Source organism: Bos indicus x Bos taurus, chromosome 4 (genome assembly GCF_003369695.1).
Source record: "Bos indicus x Bos taurus breed Angus x Brahman F1 hybrid chromosome 4, Bos_hybrid_MaternalHap_v2.0, whole genome shotgun sequence".
Lineage (NCBI taxonomy): Eukaryota > Metazoa > Chordata > Mammalia > Artiodactyla > Bovidae > Bos > Bos indicus x Bos taurus.
Window position 1 is genome coordinate 71535314 of NC_040079.1, and position 16061 is coordinate 71551374.

The 16061-nt window shown below is 42.6% G+C and overlaps 1 protein-coding gene across 1 annotated transcript in view; it reads right to left on the reverse strand.

Annotated features, from left to right (window-relative positions):
• The window catches only part of PRKAR2B (protein kinase cAMP-dependent type II regulatory subunit beta), a 102586-nt gene extending 97426 nt beyond the window's left edge, over nucleotides 1-5160 (reverse strand). The window contains exon 1 of the mRNA XM_027539671.1: nucleotides 4616-5160. Coding sequence (XP_027395472.1) covers nucleotides 4616-4922 — 307 coding nt within the window. The 5' untranslated portion in view covers nucleotides 4923-5160. The remainder of the gene's footprint in view (nucleotides 1-4615) is intronic.
• Between the last annotated feature and the right edge of the window lie 10901 nt (nucleotides 5161-16061).

The following is a 16061-nucleotide window of genomic DNA, read 5'->3' on the forward strand; positions in this document are numbered from 1 at the left end:
CTTTTATTCTTCAAGTTACAATGAAGCTTAGCTCTTCCAATTCTGTATTTAATAGAGATGAAGAACATTTGTTCTTAATCCTCTTAAGAAAAAATTTCAGACGCATGCTCTTCTCAGCTCTTTCAACCATTTCCTCTCATGCTACGTACCTTTGTTCCCTTAATCTCTCACCATAAGCTCCAATTTTCCAATATTTTGCATAATTTTCAAGATCTCAGGTAAACTCTACACAATCCCCTAAAATTGTAAAAATGTAAAGGTAGATAAAGATAAAGTTCTAAAAGATTTGACGTAAATCAGAGTTAAGAGGATTAAGTCACAGATTTTACATGCTAAATTTCTATTTATATACCTTTGACATCCAAGCTTATAAGCCATGGTTCTATAGTTTTGCCCTGTAAATTAACCTGACCTTGAGATCTTTGCCTTCCATAATTTAGTATATTAGTTCTTCCATATTTTACATCAGTCTATTTTTCTTCTAGTTTGATTCCTCATGGGCCCTTGTATAATTTGTTTCCAATTACTTGCCAATTTTGGAGATGGAAATGGTAACCCACTCCAGCATTCCTGTTGCGATAATTCCATGGACAGAGGAGCCTGGCGGGCTATAGTCCATGGGGTCTCAAAGAGCTGGACACGACTGAGCAGCACTTGTCATTTACTTCATTTTGTAATCTGAGTTATTTCACTTAAGAAATAATTGAGCAACACAAGATCTCCCAGTGATGCCTGTATTAATTGCCACAGATTTCACTCCAAATTGGTACTGATCCAACTTTGGCTTATTGCAACCCTCCTAATAATTCCAAGCCTGGGGACATGGCCCTTGCAGAAGAGACAGGTCAAGTTTCATTTGATTTCTGTAGGACGGGGAAGAGGGAGGCAGTCTCAATGATCGCTTTTTCCAGGACTTTAAGAGTTCCCAGAAAGGGAATCACAATATGCCACTATCATTCTAACACCTAAAGGTTGCCCTTTTAACAAGAATTGACAGCAAGCTGGAAGTAAACATCGGAAGTGATCAACTTAGAAAAGAATAGGAAGGGAACAAGAAAGCAATCAGCAGAGGAAGAATCCTTTGGAAAGGGAAGAGAGAAGTAAAGACCACCTTCACCCATCAGACTTTTGGCCAAGGTCCCAAATGCTGGTTCACTTGCTTGATTCAACTACCACACTATGAGTTCAAGGTCACACATGCTTGATCTCTCTGGGGAAGTCAATGGCAACCAGTTTCATGGTCAAAAACTTGCCTTTCTGAACAACCTCTCACAAATACTATCACTTGTCCTAAGGGATTTGTGACAGTAGGTATGAATTAATCAATGCAAATTCATCACCATTACTGGAAAAAAAAAAGCAGGAACATCTGACCTCTGATTTAGCCAGCTGGACAAATTTCATTAAGGGAGAGACCTCTGATGATCTTAGGTCAGACAGATGTGAGTAAGAAACCAGGCTCTATTCCTCACTAGTCCTGTGTGTGACCTTGGACAAGTTTATTTTTCTAAACCTTACAGACAAAACATATTAAGGGCCTCAAGCAGAGCTTGACATAAAAGGGATGCTCAAGGCATGCCAGGCCCACCCCCTTCCCAGAGATAAAAGCCGGGACTTAAGAGCACAGGCATGGTGCCAGGCCCACCGTTCTTACAACCTCTGCAGCCTACCAGCTGTGAAACACTGAACAACTGTCAGTCTCATCTTTCTTATAAAGCTGGGATAATGGATCCAGGCATTTAGATAGTGCCTAGCACACAATCTCAATAAATGGCAGCTATTTTTTAACTGTTAATAAGAGAAAGTGGTATTATAATCATCATTATTATCATTATCTGTTGACCAATCTTTCTCAAAGAAGGATCAGGGAACAGTAGATATCATCTGTTAAAAAAAGATCCCAAGTCCACCCCAACCTATTCAAAAAAGCTCCAAAAGCATAGTACCAGGTAATACTCATTTCAGAATCAAACTTCCTTGAGAGATATACTAAAATTTAAGAATGACTTATCCTTTTCATCTTGTGCTATGTTTTAGTAAATTAAGACTTGTCTTCTAGTACTTTCCCCATTCTTTAGTACTTTTCTTATTTTTTACTATGTCACAAGGATTACCCAGTATTAGGTGTTTTTTTAATATATTTCAGCACTTTTTTAGACTTAGGAATTAAACTGATAGGCTCATTCCCGTTGTTTCCCTCCCTCTCCCCAAGAGTATTATTTTGACTTTTTCCTCCTTTGTCCGAGGGTTGACAGACTATGGCCTTGGTCTGTGGCCAGTTCTGTACAGAGGGAATACATGTTTAAAGGACTGTTTAAAAAAGAAAAAAGAGGAATATGAGATGGAGACCATACATTGTTCACAAAGCCTGAAGTATTTACTCTCTGACCCTTTACAAAAAAGGTTTGCCAACCCCTCGGTAGTCTAGAATTCTCTTTAAATTGGGGGTCTCAACACAAATTACTTTTAAAAAATTGAGAAATGATTAGAATAGAAACTACTCTAAATATGTATTTTTTCACTGCGCCTAAAGGAAAATGGAAAGGGAAGCACCACTGCCAAAGTTTCTGTTATACATAGACACATATGTGTGCACTGGATAATGACCAAACTGGTTACAGTCATAAAAGTCTTGGGGGAGTGTGGGGGGGGTAGGAATGGGGAATAAATTGGGCAATTGGTTAACTAGTATATAGTAAAACTGACAGAGTAGTTTTTACAATAAAAGTGCTTTGGAGACTATAAAACCATAGTATATGGTTTATTCCCCATAGTAATGGGGAATAAATTGGGCAACTGGTTAACTAGTATATAGTAAAACTGACATTGAGTAGTTTTTACAATAAAAGTGTTTTGGAGACTATAAAACCATAGTAAATGATCCCTACTACTCAAAAGGTAATGGCTTATTTCTTCATTGCTAAATGGAAATGAAATCTGTTCTGTGTACAATCTACATTGTTTTAAAGAGAAAACAAAATCATAAATGCAAAGTACTTCAAAACATTACACAAGTTATACAAACAATATATCGCACTGAACAAATACAGGCTGTTTAGCAAGTCCCTTAGTCTTTGGTTTCTCCAATCTGGGAAATTAGTCCTTTTGGTTTTCTTTGTGTGTGTCCATATGCATGTGGATGTACTCGTGTGTGGATGTGTGTCTCAAGCATTAAAGAGGTATTAGATGTTCCTTTGTGTCATTCATCAGTGGCTTCTCCTGCCCATCTACTTAAAATGTGCACTCTTTCCTTCTCATGCCATTTCTAGTAAGAAAAGCATTAGATTAAGTTTTTGTGCAAAATGAAGACTATGATTATCCTACCCCTGGGAACATTACAAAGTCCAAAATCAAAATTTTTAAAGTAACAATCTTCCATTTTATCTTCAGAGAGCATTAATTCCTAGGGCTTTCTGTGACTGCTTCAGATAAGCTAAAAATACCTTAATTTTATAACACATTTCAACAATTCTGCAAAGAAAAGAAACACCTTCCTAGAAACGTACACAAGGAAATGACACTTTAAAACATGAAATGTACTGCGGACACACAAACCACGAGTAGTGTAAATAAATAAAAGCTGGTGTGATGCTGGATGCACGTTTGTCTTACACCACAAAGAAAAAGCACTTGCACATTTGCACACCCGGGTATTTTAGCTTGGGATGCCACAAAGATGGGATTTAGGCATGCTGTGTAAATGCAAGAGGCTGTTAATGTGTAAGCGCCTCTGCGTGTGTCAGGGAAAGAGGGTTAGAAGCGGGAGGGGTGGGACCTGCCAGGAGCAGCTACTGGAGAAAACCCCCCTTTTTTTCCCATTCATTCTTTCTAGCTTCAGTGTCTGGCACAGTCCTTACAATTACTCACTGCTTTTCATTCTAAAGACAACCAACAAGCTTTCAGAACGTCCTACAGTGTTTTTCCTACATTTTTTTTAAGACATCAAATCATCCAAATTTTGTTTTAAATCAAACCATTAGCCCGTTTCCTCATTCCAAAGACCCCACGGGTTGCAGGCTAAACAGGATCCTTTGTTGTGTGTCCCAGAAGAACACAACACGCTATCGGTAAACTGGAAAATAATAGATGACTCTCGTTCCCAAGAATGCCAAAGCCATCACCATAAATTCTATTCTGCCCTGTGAGTCCAATTTCACGCTCCTTTTAGTGAATCTGCCGTCCTAACAAGAGTGAAGCCAATGTGACCACCCCTCCGCCTTTTCGTTTTGGACAGTCCACTAATACACATAAGGGCTGAAAGAGGATGCCAAATGGGCCAGCTTCATTTATGCAACCCCAGCGAAAGTTGTTTCTCAGATGCCCACTCCAATCCTGCCGGCCTCTGCCTCTGAGCCCAGGAAGAGAGGGGGGCGAGTGGGCAGAGAAGTCTCACCTTTCGGCTCCCCACCTCCCGAGGAGGGAAGGCGGGGGAGGGCACGACGAGAGCGCGGAGGAAGAAAGTGGGCGAGTGGAAGAGACAGAAATGGATGCTGAGGGGGTGGGCGCGAGGGGAAGGTAGGGAAGGCGGAGAGAGGTGGGTGAGCGTAGCTCTGGGATCTAAGGACCTAGGGGGAGCGGCGGGGGTGGGGGCCCGCGCGGGGAATCCGGTCCTCACCGTTGAATGCCCCTGCATCCGCGGCCTCTTCCTCCTCCTCCTCGCCGTTCTCCGAATCGCTGTGCCTGGGCTCCTCGGCGAAGTTGACCCCCTTGCTGGGGGTGCCGCCCCCGCCGGCGGCGCCCGCGTCCCCCCAGGTCCTGCCTTCATGGCCGAAGCGCGCGGCGCCTTTGCGCTCGTTCTCCTCCTGCAGGCGTGTGAAGTGCTGCAGCGCGAACTCCAGCAGGTCCGCGGGCTGGTGCCTCAGGACCTCCACGGTGAAGCCCTGCAGCAGCTCCGTCAGTCCCGCTGGGATCTCGATGCTCATCCTGCCTCCCCTGCCGGCGGGCGCCGGGGCACCGCCCTCGACCCCTCGCTGAACCGGCCTCGGGCCCAGCGGCAGCCAAGCAAGCGCAGACGGGCGCTGGCGGGGCTACCGGCTGCGAGCGCGGCGCACTGGGCCCCGGCAGCCAGGCTGGCCCGGCCCGCGGCTCCCGGCGCGCGGCTGCTCCGTGCGGCGGCGGCGGCTGAGCGAGCTCGGCCCGGAGAGGGCTGGCAGCATCTCCGGCTCCTCCCGCTCCCGCCGCGGCCGCTCCTCTCCCCCCGCCCGCCCGGGCTGCCCCGCCCCCGCCCCACCGCTGCACGCGGGAGGGGGCTCCGGCGCGCCCCCACGTGACCCACGGAAACCATGGCAACCCTGCCGGCGGGCGCCGAGCACCCGCCACTTGCACAGCTGAGGGGCTGAAGACGCAACGCAGGCCGGCGCCAGCAGGCTGGCGGGGCACTCTCCTAGGGGGCGCGGCCCGGGCGGGTCCCCCCACCCCGCAACTCGGCACTCCCCGGGTCACCCTCGGGTCCAGGCGCGCCTGGTAGTCCACCTGTCCGCACGCCCCGGAGAGGACGGGCCACTCGGCCGAATTCCCACGCCTGTTTCACCACCCCGAGTCCAAGCAGAACTGGTGCCACGCGATTTGCCCTGAAACTTGGGCCTCCACCTTGTTAGCGTCATTTTCTTTTCCTCCTAGAATCTAATTGTAGTATTAACGTGCGTGCGGGTAATGTCTTTTGTTTAAAGTCGGGTACTACTGGTTCTTTTGGACAAAGAAATAATGCCCCATCTTTTGTGACACCTTTCTTTTTCTTTCGCCATGTGTTACACAGCCTTTCTCCACTCAACCTGTTTTATTGTTTTGGTTCACTGATAGTATCCCATTGTCCACTTGGTGCAGTTACTACTTGTTGAGACAAATGCATGATTTATTGTGAGGCCCTTAGAAGTTAATCGATGGCCTTCAAACAGGATAAAATGTCAATGAGATGGCCCTCAAGCAGAAGAACCTTTGCCTGATTAAACTGTTATTGTTTATTTTAAAACACTCCCTTTGCTTTGAGTGGTTTTGAATTATATCCCCAAAAATAGGAATACGTAGTTCAATATAAAGAGAAATAGAATCCGAGATATGTGCTTTTCAAGAAGTCCTTGACTTTGAAACAAGGCTTATTCTGTTTACAGTTTAGAATTAGAAAATGTCTTTTGCCAATTAAATGGTGTTTTAAAACATATTTCATTTTTCATCATGACCATCATTATAAAATAAAATATCTCAAGAGCAAGCTCAGTTATTGTGATTTCTATTATTATTTCCATCTACACACAAAAAAAAGGTAAATACATGGTTCAGAAACCTCGAAGACTAGAAATCAAGATGTAACAAACTAGTCCCTTTAATAAAAATACATTTGGAAAATAACCCTTTATTTATAATACCACTGATAGTCACTCCATGAGTGACTATTTTCTTTGTGTTTCTTAATCTCATAATAATTTTATTTTTAAATATAATAAGGTACTTCCGATGATGAGAGTCAAGCATTTTAAGAAGTACGCTTTTATAAAGCACCATGATCCTCACTGCATGGTCCACAGTATTAGTCAAACTTTAACCATATAAATATTATATAGACCATATAAGCATTTTAAGAAGTAAAAGTACGCTTTTATGAAACACCATGATCCTCACTGCATGGTCCACAATATTAGTCAAACTTTAACCATATAAATATTATATAGACAATATAAGCGTTATCTTTATAGACCCAGTAATTTAAGACAAGTTTGCATCATCTATCTTCATTTATGATTTTTTTTTATGGGTTAACAAGAAAATGGTAAATACAGTAACTTAAACAAGACAGAAGTTCATTTCTCTGTAATGTAAATATCAGCGGTTCAGGGCTCCCATGGTGGTTCTAGGATCATTAGCCACCCAGCCTCTTTCCAGCTTGTTGCTCTGTAATCCTCAATTTGTTGTCCAAATTGCTGCTCTACCTCCAGTCTATTCATCCATATTTCAGTCAAGAGGAAAATAAAAAAGAGAAGGAAACTTCTCCTCTCACCACATCAGTCAGATCGGATCAGTCGCTCAGTCGTGTCCGACTCTTTGCAACCCCATGAATCGCAGCACGCCAGGCCTCCCTGTCCATCACCAACTCCCTGAGTTCACTCAGACTCACGTCCATCGAGTCAGTGATGCCATCCAGCCCTCTCATCCTCTGTCGTCCCCTTCTCCTCTTGCCCCCAATCCCTCCCAGCATCAGAGTCTTTTCCAATGAGTCAACTCTTCGCATGAGGTGGCCAAAGTACTGGAGTTTCAGCTTCAGCATCATTTCTTCCAAAGAAATCCCAGGGCTGATCTCCTTCAGAATGGACTGGTTGGATCTCCTTGCAGTCCAAGGGACTCTCAAGAGTCTTCTCCAACACCACAGTTCAAAAGCATCAATTCTTCGGCGCTCAGCCTTCTTCACAGTCCAACTCTCACACCCATACATGACCACAGGAAAAACCATAGCCTTGACTAGACGGACCTTTGTTGGCAAAGTAATGTCTCTGCTTTTGAATATGCTATCTAAATTGGTCATAACTTTCCTTCCAAGGAGTAAGCGTCTTTTAATTTCATGGCTGCAGTCACCATCTGCAGTGATTTTGGAGCCCAGATAAACAAAGTCTGACACTGTTTCCCCATCTATTTGCCATGAAGTGATGGGACCGGACGCCATGATCTTCCTTTTCTGAATGTTGAGCTTTAAGCCAACTTTTTCACTCTCCACTTTCACTTTCATCAAGAGGCTTTTGAGTTCCTCTTCACTTTCTGCCCTAAGGGTGGTGTCATCTGCATATCTGAGCTTATTGATATTTCTCCCGGCAATCTTGATACCAGCTTGTGCTTCTTCTAGTCCAGCGTTTCTCATGATGTACTCTGCATATAAATTAAACAGGGTGACAATATACAGCCTTGACGAACTCCTTTTCCTATTTGGAACTAGTCTGTTGTTCCATGTCCAGTTCTAACTGTTGCTTCCTGACTTGCATACAAATTTCTCAAGAGGCAGATCAGGTGGTCTGGTATTCCCATCTCTTTCAGAATTTCCCACAGTTTATTGTGATCCACACAGTCAAAGGCTTTGGCATAGTCAAGAAAGCAGAAATAGATGTTTTTCTGGAACTCTCTTGCTTTTTCCATGATCCAGCGGATGTTGGCAATTTGATCTCTGGTTCCTCTGCCTTTTCTAAAACCAGCTTGAACATCAGGAAGTTCACGGTTCACATATTGCTGAAGCCTGGCTTGGAGAATTTTGAGCATTACTTTACTAGCGTGTGAGATGAGTGCAATTGTGTGGTAGTTTGAGCATTCTTTGGCATTGCCTTTCTTTGGGATCTCACCACATACACATCCCCTAAGAATACTTCCAGGAAGTTAAACACACCAATTCCTCTTATATCGTCTTGTCCAGAACTTGGTCACTGGCCATACCTGTAGTGTGACCAACTGCGTGTTCCAAACTTGACTGCGGAAATCTCACCTGTTTCATGTGCTCTTCAGCAGTGTACCTTGCCATACCCCATCGAGAGCTGAAGCCCTAATTCCCTTCCTCTTGAATCTGGGTGGGCTCATGACTGCTCTGAAAGAAGTCATGCCAGAATGACAGAAGAAGCCAGCCCTGTGATGCCCCATCACATATCTTTGAGCATAATAAAAACTCTGTTTTCAACCTCTACATTTTAAGGTGATTTATTACACAACAACAGTAACTCAGATGCATGGCTATAAGGAAAGCTTGGGAATGGAAACTCTATTTTGAGCAGTTATGTGCCAAGCAAATATTTGGAGATGAAGTAGAACAAATTCTGGGAGCAATAATTAGTGTCTGCCACAATGCTCAACACCCAGGAATGACAGAAGGAAAAAAACCACTACTTTCCCAAACACTAACAAGAGCCATATTTCAAAGTAGCATTCTTTATTTTTGTTTCAAAATGCCATTATTCTTCCTTATAGTTTTACTGTGTGAGGCATGGTAGATGACTCTGTTATGAACCACAGTGCAAGGGTCATGCGGCTGTCATTTCTTTAGGGGTATAGAGGTGAGTCAAGCATAAAATGCATGATTGGGTTAGATGACCTCTATGGTCTCTCCCATTCTAGGATATTCTGCAACAGTATAATAACAGAAGACATATTGGATTTAAAGCATCTTTGCAAACAGCTCTCTGATAACATTTTTTACTTCCATCAGTTTTTAAATCAATAACCATGACCTGAAAAAAGTAAAGTCTGATGCTGATATTCCTATTATGTTAATACTGTTCTCAGAACAGACGTTCACTTCTCAAATCATATTCTTGCTTTTATTTACTACCCCAAAGCCCTTTTGGTAATATCATATGCTTCCCCATGCTTTCATTTTCAGAATATTTCCTTTGGAACCTTGGAGTGCAGTGACAGTGACTTATGGGGACTGTTTATCTTTGAATTCTTTAAAAGAACATCACTGATATTGATTCTTTGGTTGTTGATTTACACAGCAATCTGCACTAATTTCTCAGAAAATCAGAAGCAATTGTAAAAGAACTCCAAGAGTTCAGTACTGGAATAAAATAAGAGTGCTACAAAATTTGTTTTCACACATGGGAAATGAAACATATTGGACAGAAACAAAAGTTTGTTGATATGTAGCAGCTAAAACAAGACAACAGCATGGATAAGCCAATATTTGCATAACTTCTATAATGCATAATAACAACTGTGGCCAATCCTTTGTCCTATTGTACAGCAAAGGGAACTATATTCAATATCCTATGGTAAACTTAATGGGGAAAAAAATAAAAATAAAAAAATACAGTGGTCAGGTAGTATAAATATATGACAGTGTGCCTCTTCAGTGGAGAAGAAAGTCCCAAACGCAATCACTTGGTGCTATAGGCACCTCATGCCTATTTGCTGGAAGACGTTCATCTCATAGCCTGAAAAATCTTTTAAACGTTTGGGCTGAGACTAAATTAATGTTTAACTTCTAGATGCAGCTTTACGAAGAATTGCTTCTGGATGACTGATGGTTCTCCAATGTTAGGGAGCACCAGAAGCACTTGCAGGACTTGTTAAAATACAGTTGCTGGCCCCACCCCCAGATTTTCAGATTCAGTAGGTCCAAGGTAGGGCCTGAGAATTTGCTCTTCTCTCAGACGCCCTGGTGATGCTTATGCTGCAGATGTAGGGACCACACTTTGAGAGCCTCTACACTAGATTACCCAGGGAAGAGTGTATACATATATTATATGTATTCCGAGAAGATAACTATTTGAAGTACCCTTTTTGTTTGACGTCAAAGTGTAAGTTCTTCTTTGGTTAGACGAGGACTAGAAGGCAATGGCACCCCACCTCAGTACTCTTGCCTGGAAAATCCCATGGACGGAGGAGCCTGGTATGCTGCAGTCCATGGGGTCACTAAGAGTCGGACACGACTGAGTGACTTCACTTTCACTTTTCACTTTCATGCATTGGAGAAGGAAATGGCAACCCACTCCAGTGTTCTTGCCTGGAGAATCCCAGGGACGGGGGAGCTTGGTGGGCTGCCGTCTACGGGGTCGCACAGAGTCGGACACGACTGAAGCGACTTAGCAGCAGCAGCAGCAGAAGCAACTTCATTATTCTTTTCTCCTGTAAGGAGTCTTGCAAAGTTTTGAGATTCTCAAAAGCTACAGAGAATGTATCCTTAAATGCTAGTTTTCATAAATGGAATGTGGGTTTCTTAAGACTAAGTTGGGCTCACAAGTTTATCTCTGCTTTCTGAAAGTCCACTAAACTATGGCTAAAGGAAAAGGGAAAATAAAACAAAACCATAAACTCATAAGAACAAAAGGACAAGTGAATCATAATAAAAATATAAAATAATAATACAAAATTTAAATTATTCAGCTTTAAAAAGGAAGGAAATTTGGACACATGCTATAGCATGGGTGAACTTTGAAGACAGTATACTGTGTGAAATAAGCCAGACACAAAGGACAAACACTGTGTGATTCCACTTATGTGAGTTAGCTTATTATTGTTATTGTGTACTTGCTAAGTTGTGTCTGACGCTTTGCCACCGCATGGACTACGGCCCGCCAGGCTCCTCTGTCCATGAGACTTCCCAGGCATGAAGACTAGAGTGGGTGGCTATTTCCTTCTCTAGGGGATTTTCTCGACTCAGGGATTGAACCCAAGTCTCTTGCATTGCAGGCAGATTTTTTACCACTGAGCCATCAGGGAAACATCTAGAGAGTCAAGATTCATAGAAACAGAGACTGGAACAGTGGTTGCCAGGAGCCTAGGGGAGGGGAAAAAGTTGTTTAATTGGTAAGAGTGTCAGTTTAGCAAGATGAAAACATTCTGGGGTTGGTTGCACAAAAATGTGAATATACTTAACACTACTGAACTATAGACTTAAAAATGATTACAATCATAAATTTTGATACCTGTATTTTACCACAGTTAAAAACTTAAAAAATAATTTTTTTAGAATGAAAAAATGGGAGAAGAGACTATTGTCTATTAGAACTTTGGAGCAAATGACTATTGTCTACTAGAACTTTGGAGCTTACTGAGCAAACTAGAGAATGTTGGAACACAAGCTTGGGTAAACACAAACCAGCATGATGCAAGAGCACTTCTGTGTCCCAGGGCTCAGAAGCAGAGAATTTGAAGACACTGGGTGCTCCTAGACAGGAGGAAGGAGCAAGAGTTAGTGTAATGTTTGTAACAGGTGCTGAAAACACTCTCCACCTGCTGGCCACTCCTCCGTCCCACAGAGGTGAACAACTGCTCTCCTTCACTCCCAGCAGGACATGGAGGAGTTGACTTTCTGTAGAGTTTGGCACAGCTGATGGTGGGGATAAGTTCAGTTCAGTCACCCGGTCATGTCCGACTGTTTGCGATCCCATGGACTGCAGCACGCCAGGCCTCCTTGTCCATCACCAACTCCCGAAACTTACAGAAATTCATGTCCATTGAATCGGGGATGCCATCCAACCATCTCATCCTCTGTCGACCCCTTCTCCTCCCACCTTCAATCTTTCCCAGCATCAAGGTCTTTTCAAATGACTCAGTTCTTTGCATCAGGTGGCCAAAGTATTGGAGTTTCAGCTTCAACATCAGTCCTTCCAGTGAATATTCAGGACTGATTTCCTTTAGGATGGACTGGTTGGATCTCCTTGCAGTCCAAGGGACTCTCAAAAGTCTTCTCCATCACCACAGTTCAAAAGCATCAATTCTTTAACGCTCAGCTTTCTTTATAGTCCAACTCTCATATACATACATGACTACTGGAAAAACCATAGCTTTGACTAGATGGACCTTTGTTGGCAAAGTGATGTCTCTAGTTTTTAATATGCTGTCTAGGTTGGTCGTAGCTTTTTTTCCAAGGAGTAAACGTCTTTTAATTTCATGGCTGCAGTCTCCATCTGCATTGATTTTGGAGCCCTCAAAAGTAAAGTCTGTCACTGTTTCCATTGCTTCCCCATCTATTTGGCATGAAGGGATGGGACCAGATGCCATGATCTTAGTTTTCTGAATGTTGAGTTTTAAGCCAACTTTTTCACTCTCCTCTTTCACTTTCATCTTCGCTTTCTGCCATAAGGGTGGTATCATCTGCATATCTGAGGTTATTGATATTTCTCCTGGCAATCTTGATGCCAGCTTGTGCTTCATCCAGTCCAGCATTTTTCATGATGTAATCTGCATATAAGTTAAATAAGCAGGGTGACAATATGCAGCCTTGACGTACTCCTTTCTTGATTTGTAACCAGTCTGTTGTTCTATGGTGGGGATAAGATTCTCTACTAAAAAGACGGGGACTGGTACAGGTGGTGCTAGTGGTAAAGAACCCTCCTGCCAATGCAGGAGATGTGGGTTCCATCCCTGGATTGGAAATATCTCCTGGAGGAGGGCATGGCAATCCACTCCACTATTCTTGCCTGGAGAATCCCATGGAGAGAGGAGCTTGGTGGCCTAGAGTCCATACGGTTGCTCAGAGTTGGACACAACTGAAGCAACTTAACATGCACACACTCATTTGGTGAACTACTTGTTGGTGGCTTCCTCCCCTACTGAACTCTCCAGATTCTGATTTGGAGCTTTACACCCTTCTCGGCAAGGATTTGTTTTTAGCGGACTGACTAACCCAAGAAACAAGATCTACAAATGCTGACATTTTAGGCTCCCTCCATGAAAAACTCAGCTCTCTTTTTACCCCATTTTGAAATTCATCAGTGAATAACCACATTCACCCCTACCTATCTCATAAACGTGAGTTCAGGTAGGAATCATCGTTTCCAAGGAAAACTTTTAGTATGAAAGACTGGGATGAAAGGAAATGAACTAAAAATATTAACTCAGAGATGTAAAGACTGAAATGAACAGAAGAAAAATCAAGAAGCACTTTAATATCTTCTGATACACAGTAATAGAAAAATAATTAACATTTACTTATCAGATACTGTTCTAAGCACTTTATGTCAGCCAACTCATTTAATATTCACAAAGACTCTATCAGATGCAAATATTATTATCCTACAGATGAATAAACCAAAGCATAGAAAAGTTAGGTAATTGCCTGAGATCACAGAGCTCACAAATGGTACTGGGATGGGACCCTAGGCAGTCTGGCTCTTTAGCTATTGTTTTGTGTTTGAAGGGAATAAGATTCAGTGAACTAAAAACTCCTTATAGAGGAACCAGGGCCTCCCTGAAGGCAGAGAATCTCCTTGCTGGCTCCACTAAGCAGGGAGCCATCTTGGGGAAGCCCAGGTAAAACATTTTCTTCACTTAGTTTTCAGGACATTGCTTTTCTTGGTTCTCTTCCTACCTCCCTGGCCACATACTCTCAGTCTCATTTTCCTGGATATGTCTTATCTTCCTGACCTCTAAATGCGGAAGTACCCCTGGTACCCTCTTTCTCCACACTCACTTCTCCAAGGAGCAAGCCCAGGGGCATTCAATACCATTTATATGTGAATGATTCTCAAATTTCTATCTCCAGTCTTTCTGAACCGTATATCTTTCTCTGAACCCAATATCTCTATATCCAACTGCCATGAGATGTCTAAGACTAACATATGTGCACGCTCCGTTGTGCCCAACTCTTTGTGACTCCATGGCTGTAGCCTGCCATTCTCCTCTCTCCATGGGATTTCCTAGGCAAGAATGCTGGAGTGGGTTGCCATTTCCTCCTCCAGGGGATCTGCTTGTCCCAGGAATTGAAACCACGCCTCCTGTGTCTCCTACATTGGCAGGTGGATTCTTTACCATTGAGCCACCAGGGAAGATGTCTAATAGGCACCACAAAATCATGCTGAACTCATTAATACTAGGTCTTCTCTATCCATGACACCTAGAACAATGCCTGGAACGTAGGGGGCACTCAATATTTACTGAGTAAAAAGAAGGAAGAAAGGATAAAAAAAAAGGAGGAAGTTGTCTCAGGCAAGGGAATGCACACAGAAGAAAGGCTAAGAGAATTCTTAGAATAGTGGTGAAGAGGGCCTGAGATAGCAGCTGTGTGCAGGCCCAGTTGAAAAAAGAAATCAGAGACATACAGAAGGAAGTTCCCAAAGAAGAAGAAAGCCCCTGACAAATTATGTAATGTGCTTGAATTTAGCTTGGTATATTTAGAAAACTACACCTCTAGAAGAGAGTTCCAGAAATGGATGAATAATAGTTTAAGAGAAAACTAGACAATTGACGACAACAGTGAGATCCACTCCAGGGAAAACAGAAGGTTGAAAAAGAAAGGCGGTAAAATCAAAGAACATTATGTGGCTTGGCCATGAGCAATATTTATGTAGAAGGCAATGGCACCCCACTCCAGTTCTCTTGCCTGGAAAATCCCATGGACAGAAGAGCCAGGTAGGCTGCAGTCTATGGGGTCGCTCAGAGTCGGACACGACTGAGCGACTTAACTTTCATTTTTCACTTTCATGCATTGGAGAAGGAAATGGCAACCCACTCCAGTGTTCTTGCCTGGAGAATCCCAGGGACCGGGGAGCCTGGTGGGCTGCCGTCTATGGGATCGCACAGAGTCAAACATGACTGAAGCGACTTAGCAGCAGCAGCAACAATGAAAACAATGAGAATTCATTCAATCAAAAAGTGTGGTATGACTATATCAGCCAGAAAAAGAAAAGGAAAGAGTGTGTGTGTGTGTCTGTGTCTGTATTGTTGGAGGAAAGAATAAGAGCACTAAATCCTGACATTTCATAACAGGGAGTCAATAGAAATATTTAATTGGAGAATCAAGAAATAGTAACATATATATTATTTAGAAATATGTCATTATCTAACAAAAGAGCTTAAATTTAACTGCAAGCAGATGTTTCTGGGAACTAGGAGTGACCTACACATATGAATTTCTATGGCAGGTGCTAAGTTATAGGGATCCCCACATTTCATGGAACTCTTTCTTTTTCTCTGAGTCAGGGGAACCATATAGCTATGACTTTCCAGTCTTTATTTAGTGGGCTGAACATTCTGTGAGAAATCCCAAGCCTGCATCAGGTCCTATGAATTTTAGAAATCAGTTGCTCCTAAGACAGGTAGCTATTTTTTTTTTAAACAGGGAAAGACCTTCAAGGTATTCATTCTCTAAATATCCTATTTATTGTGTCACCAAGTTAAATGTTTATGAAATTTCCCTTTGTTTTATAACATCTTGTTCTACTTACATTATGTCCTTTGCTTCTTCCTCATGTTCTGTCTCCAATTTAGTTAATCCATTGTCACTTGGGAAATTCTAGAACCAAGATTCCCAGGTGGGGAATTCTCTTGCTAATTAACATACTTCTGGGATCGAATGTTCCACTTTTGCTTTCAGTCCTCTTAGAGCTAATGTGTACTTTGTTTGAAGAAAAGTTCACCCTTTACCCTGCTTCAGGGTAATAGTATCTTTTGTTTGCTGAACTGTCTGGTCAAGTAAATTCTGGATGGTCTTTTTCTTGCCAACAGAAACAAATTACACGTGTATCAGAGCAGAAGGGGATACTTGGAAGTGTTTAAATGACTTTATTTACCATTTTAAAAGTAGATAGTCAGTATTTTCTCAATCTCTTTTATTGCCCAAGTTCTAGAATTTGTAAAAACACATATAAGCCAGG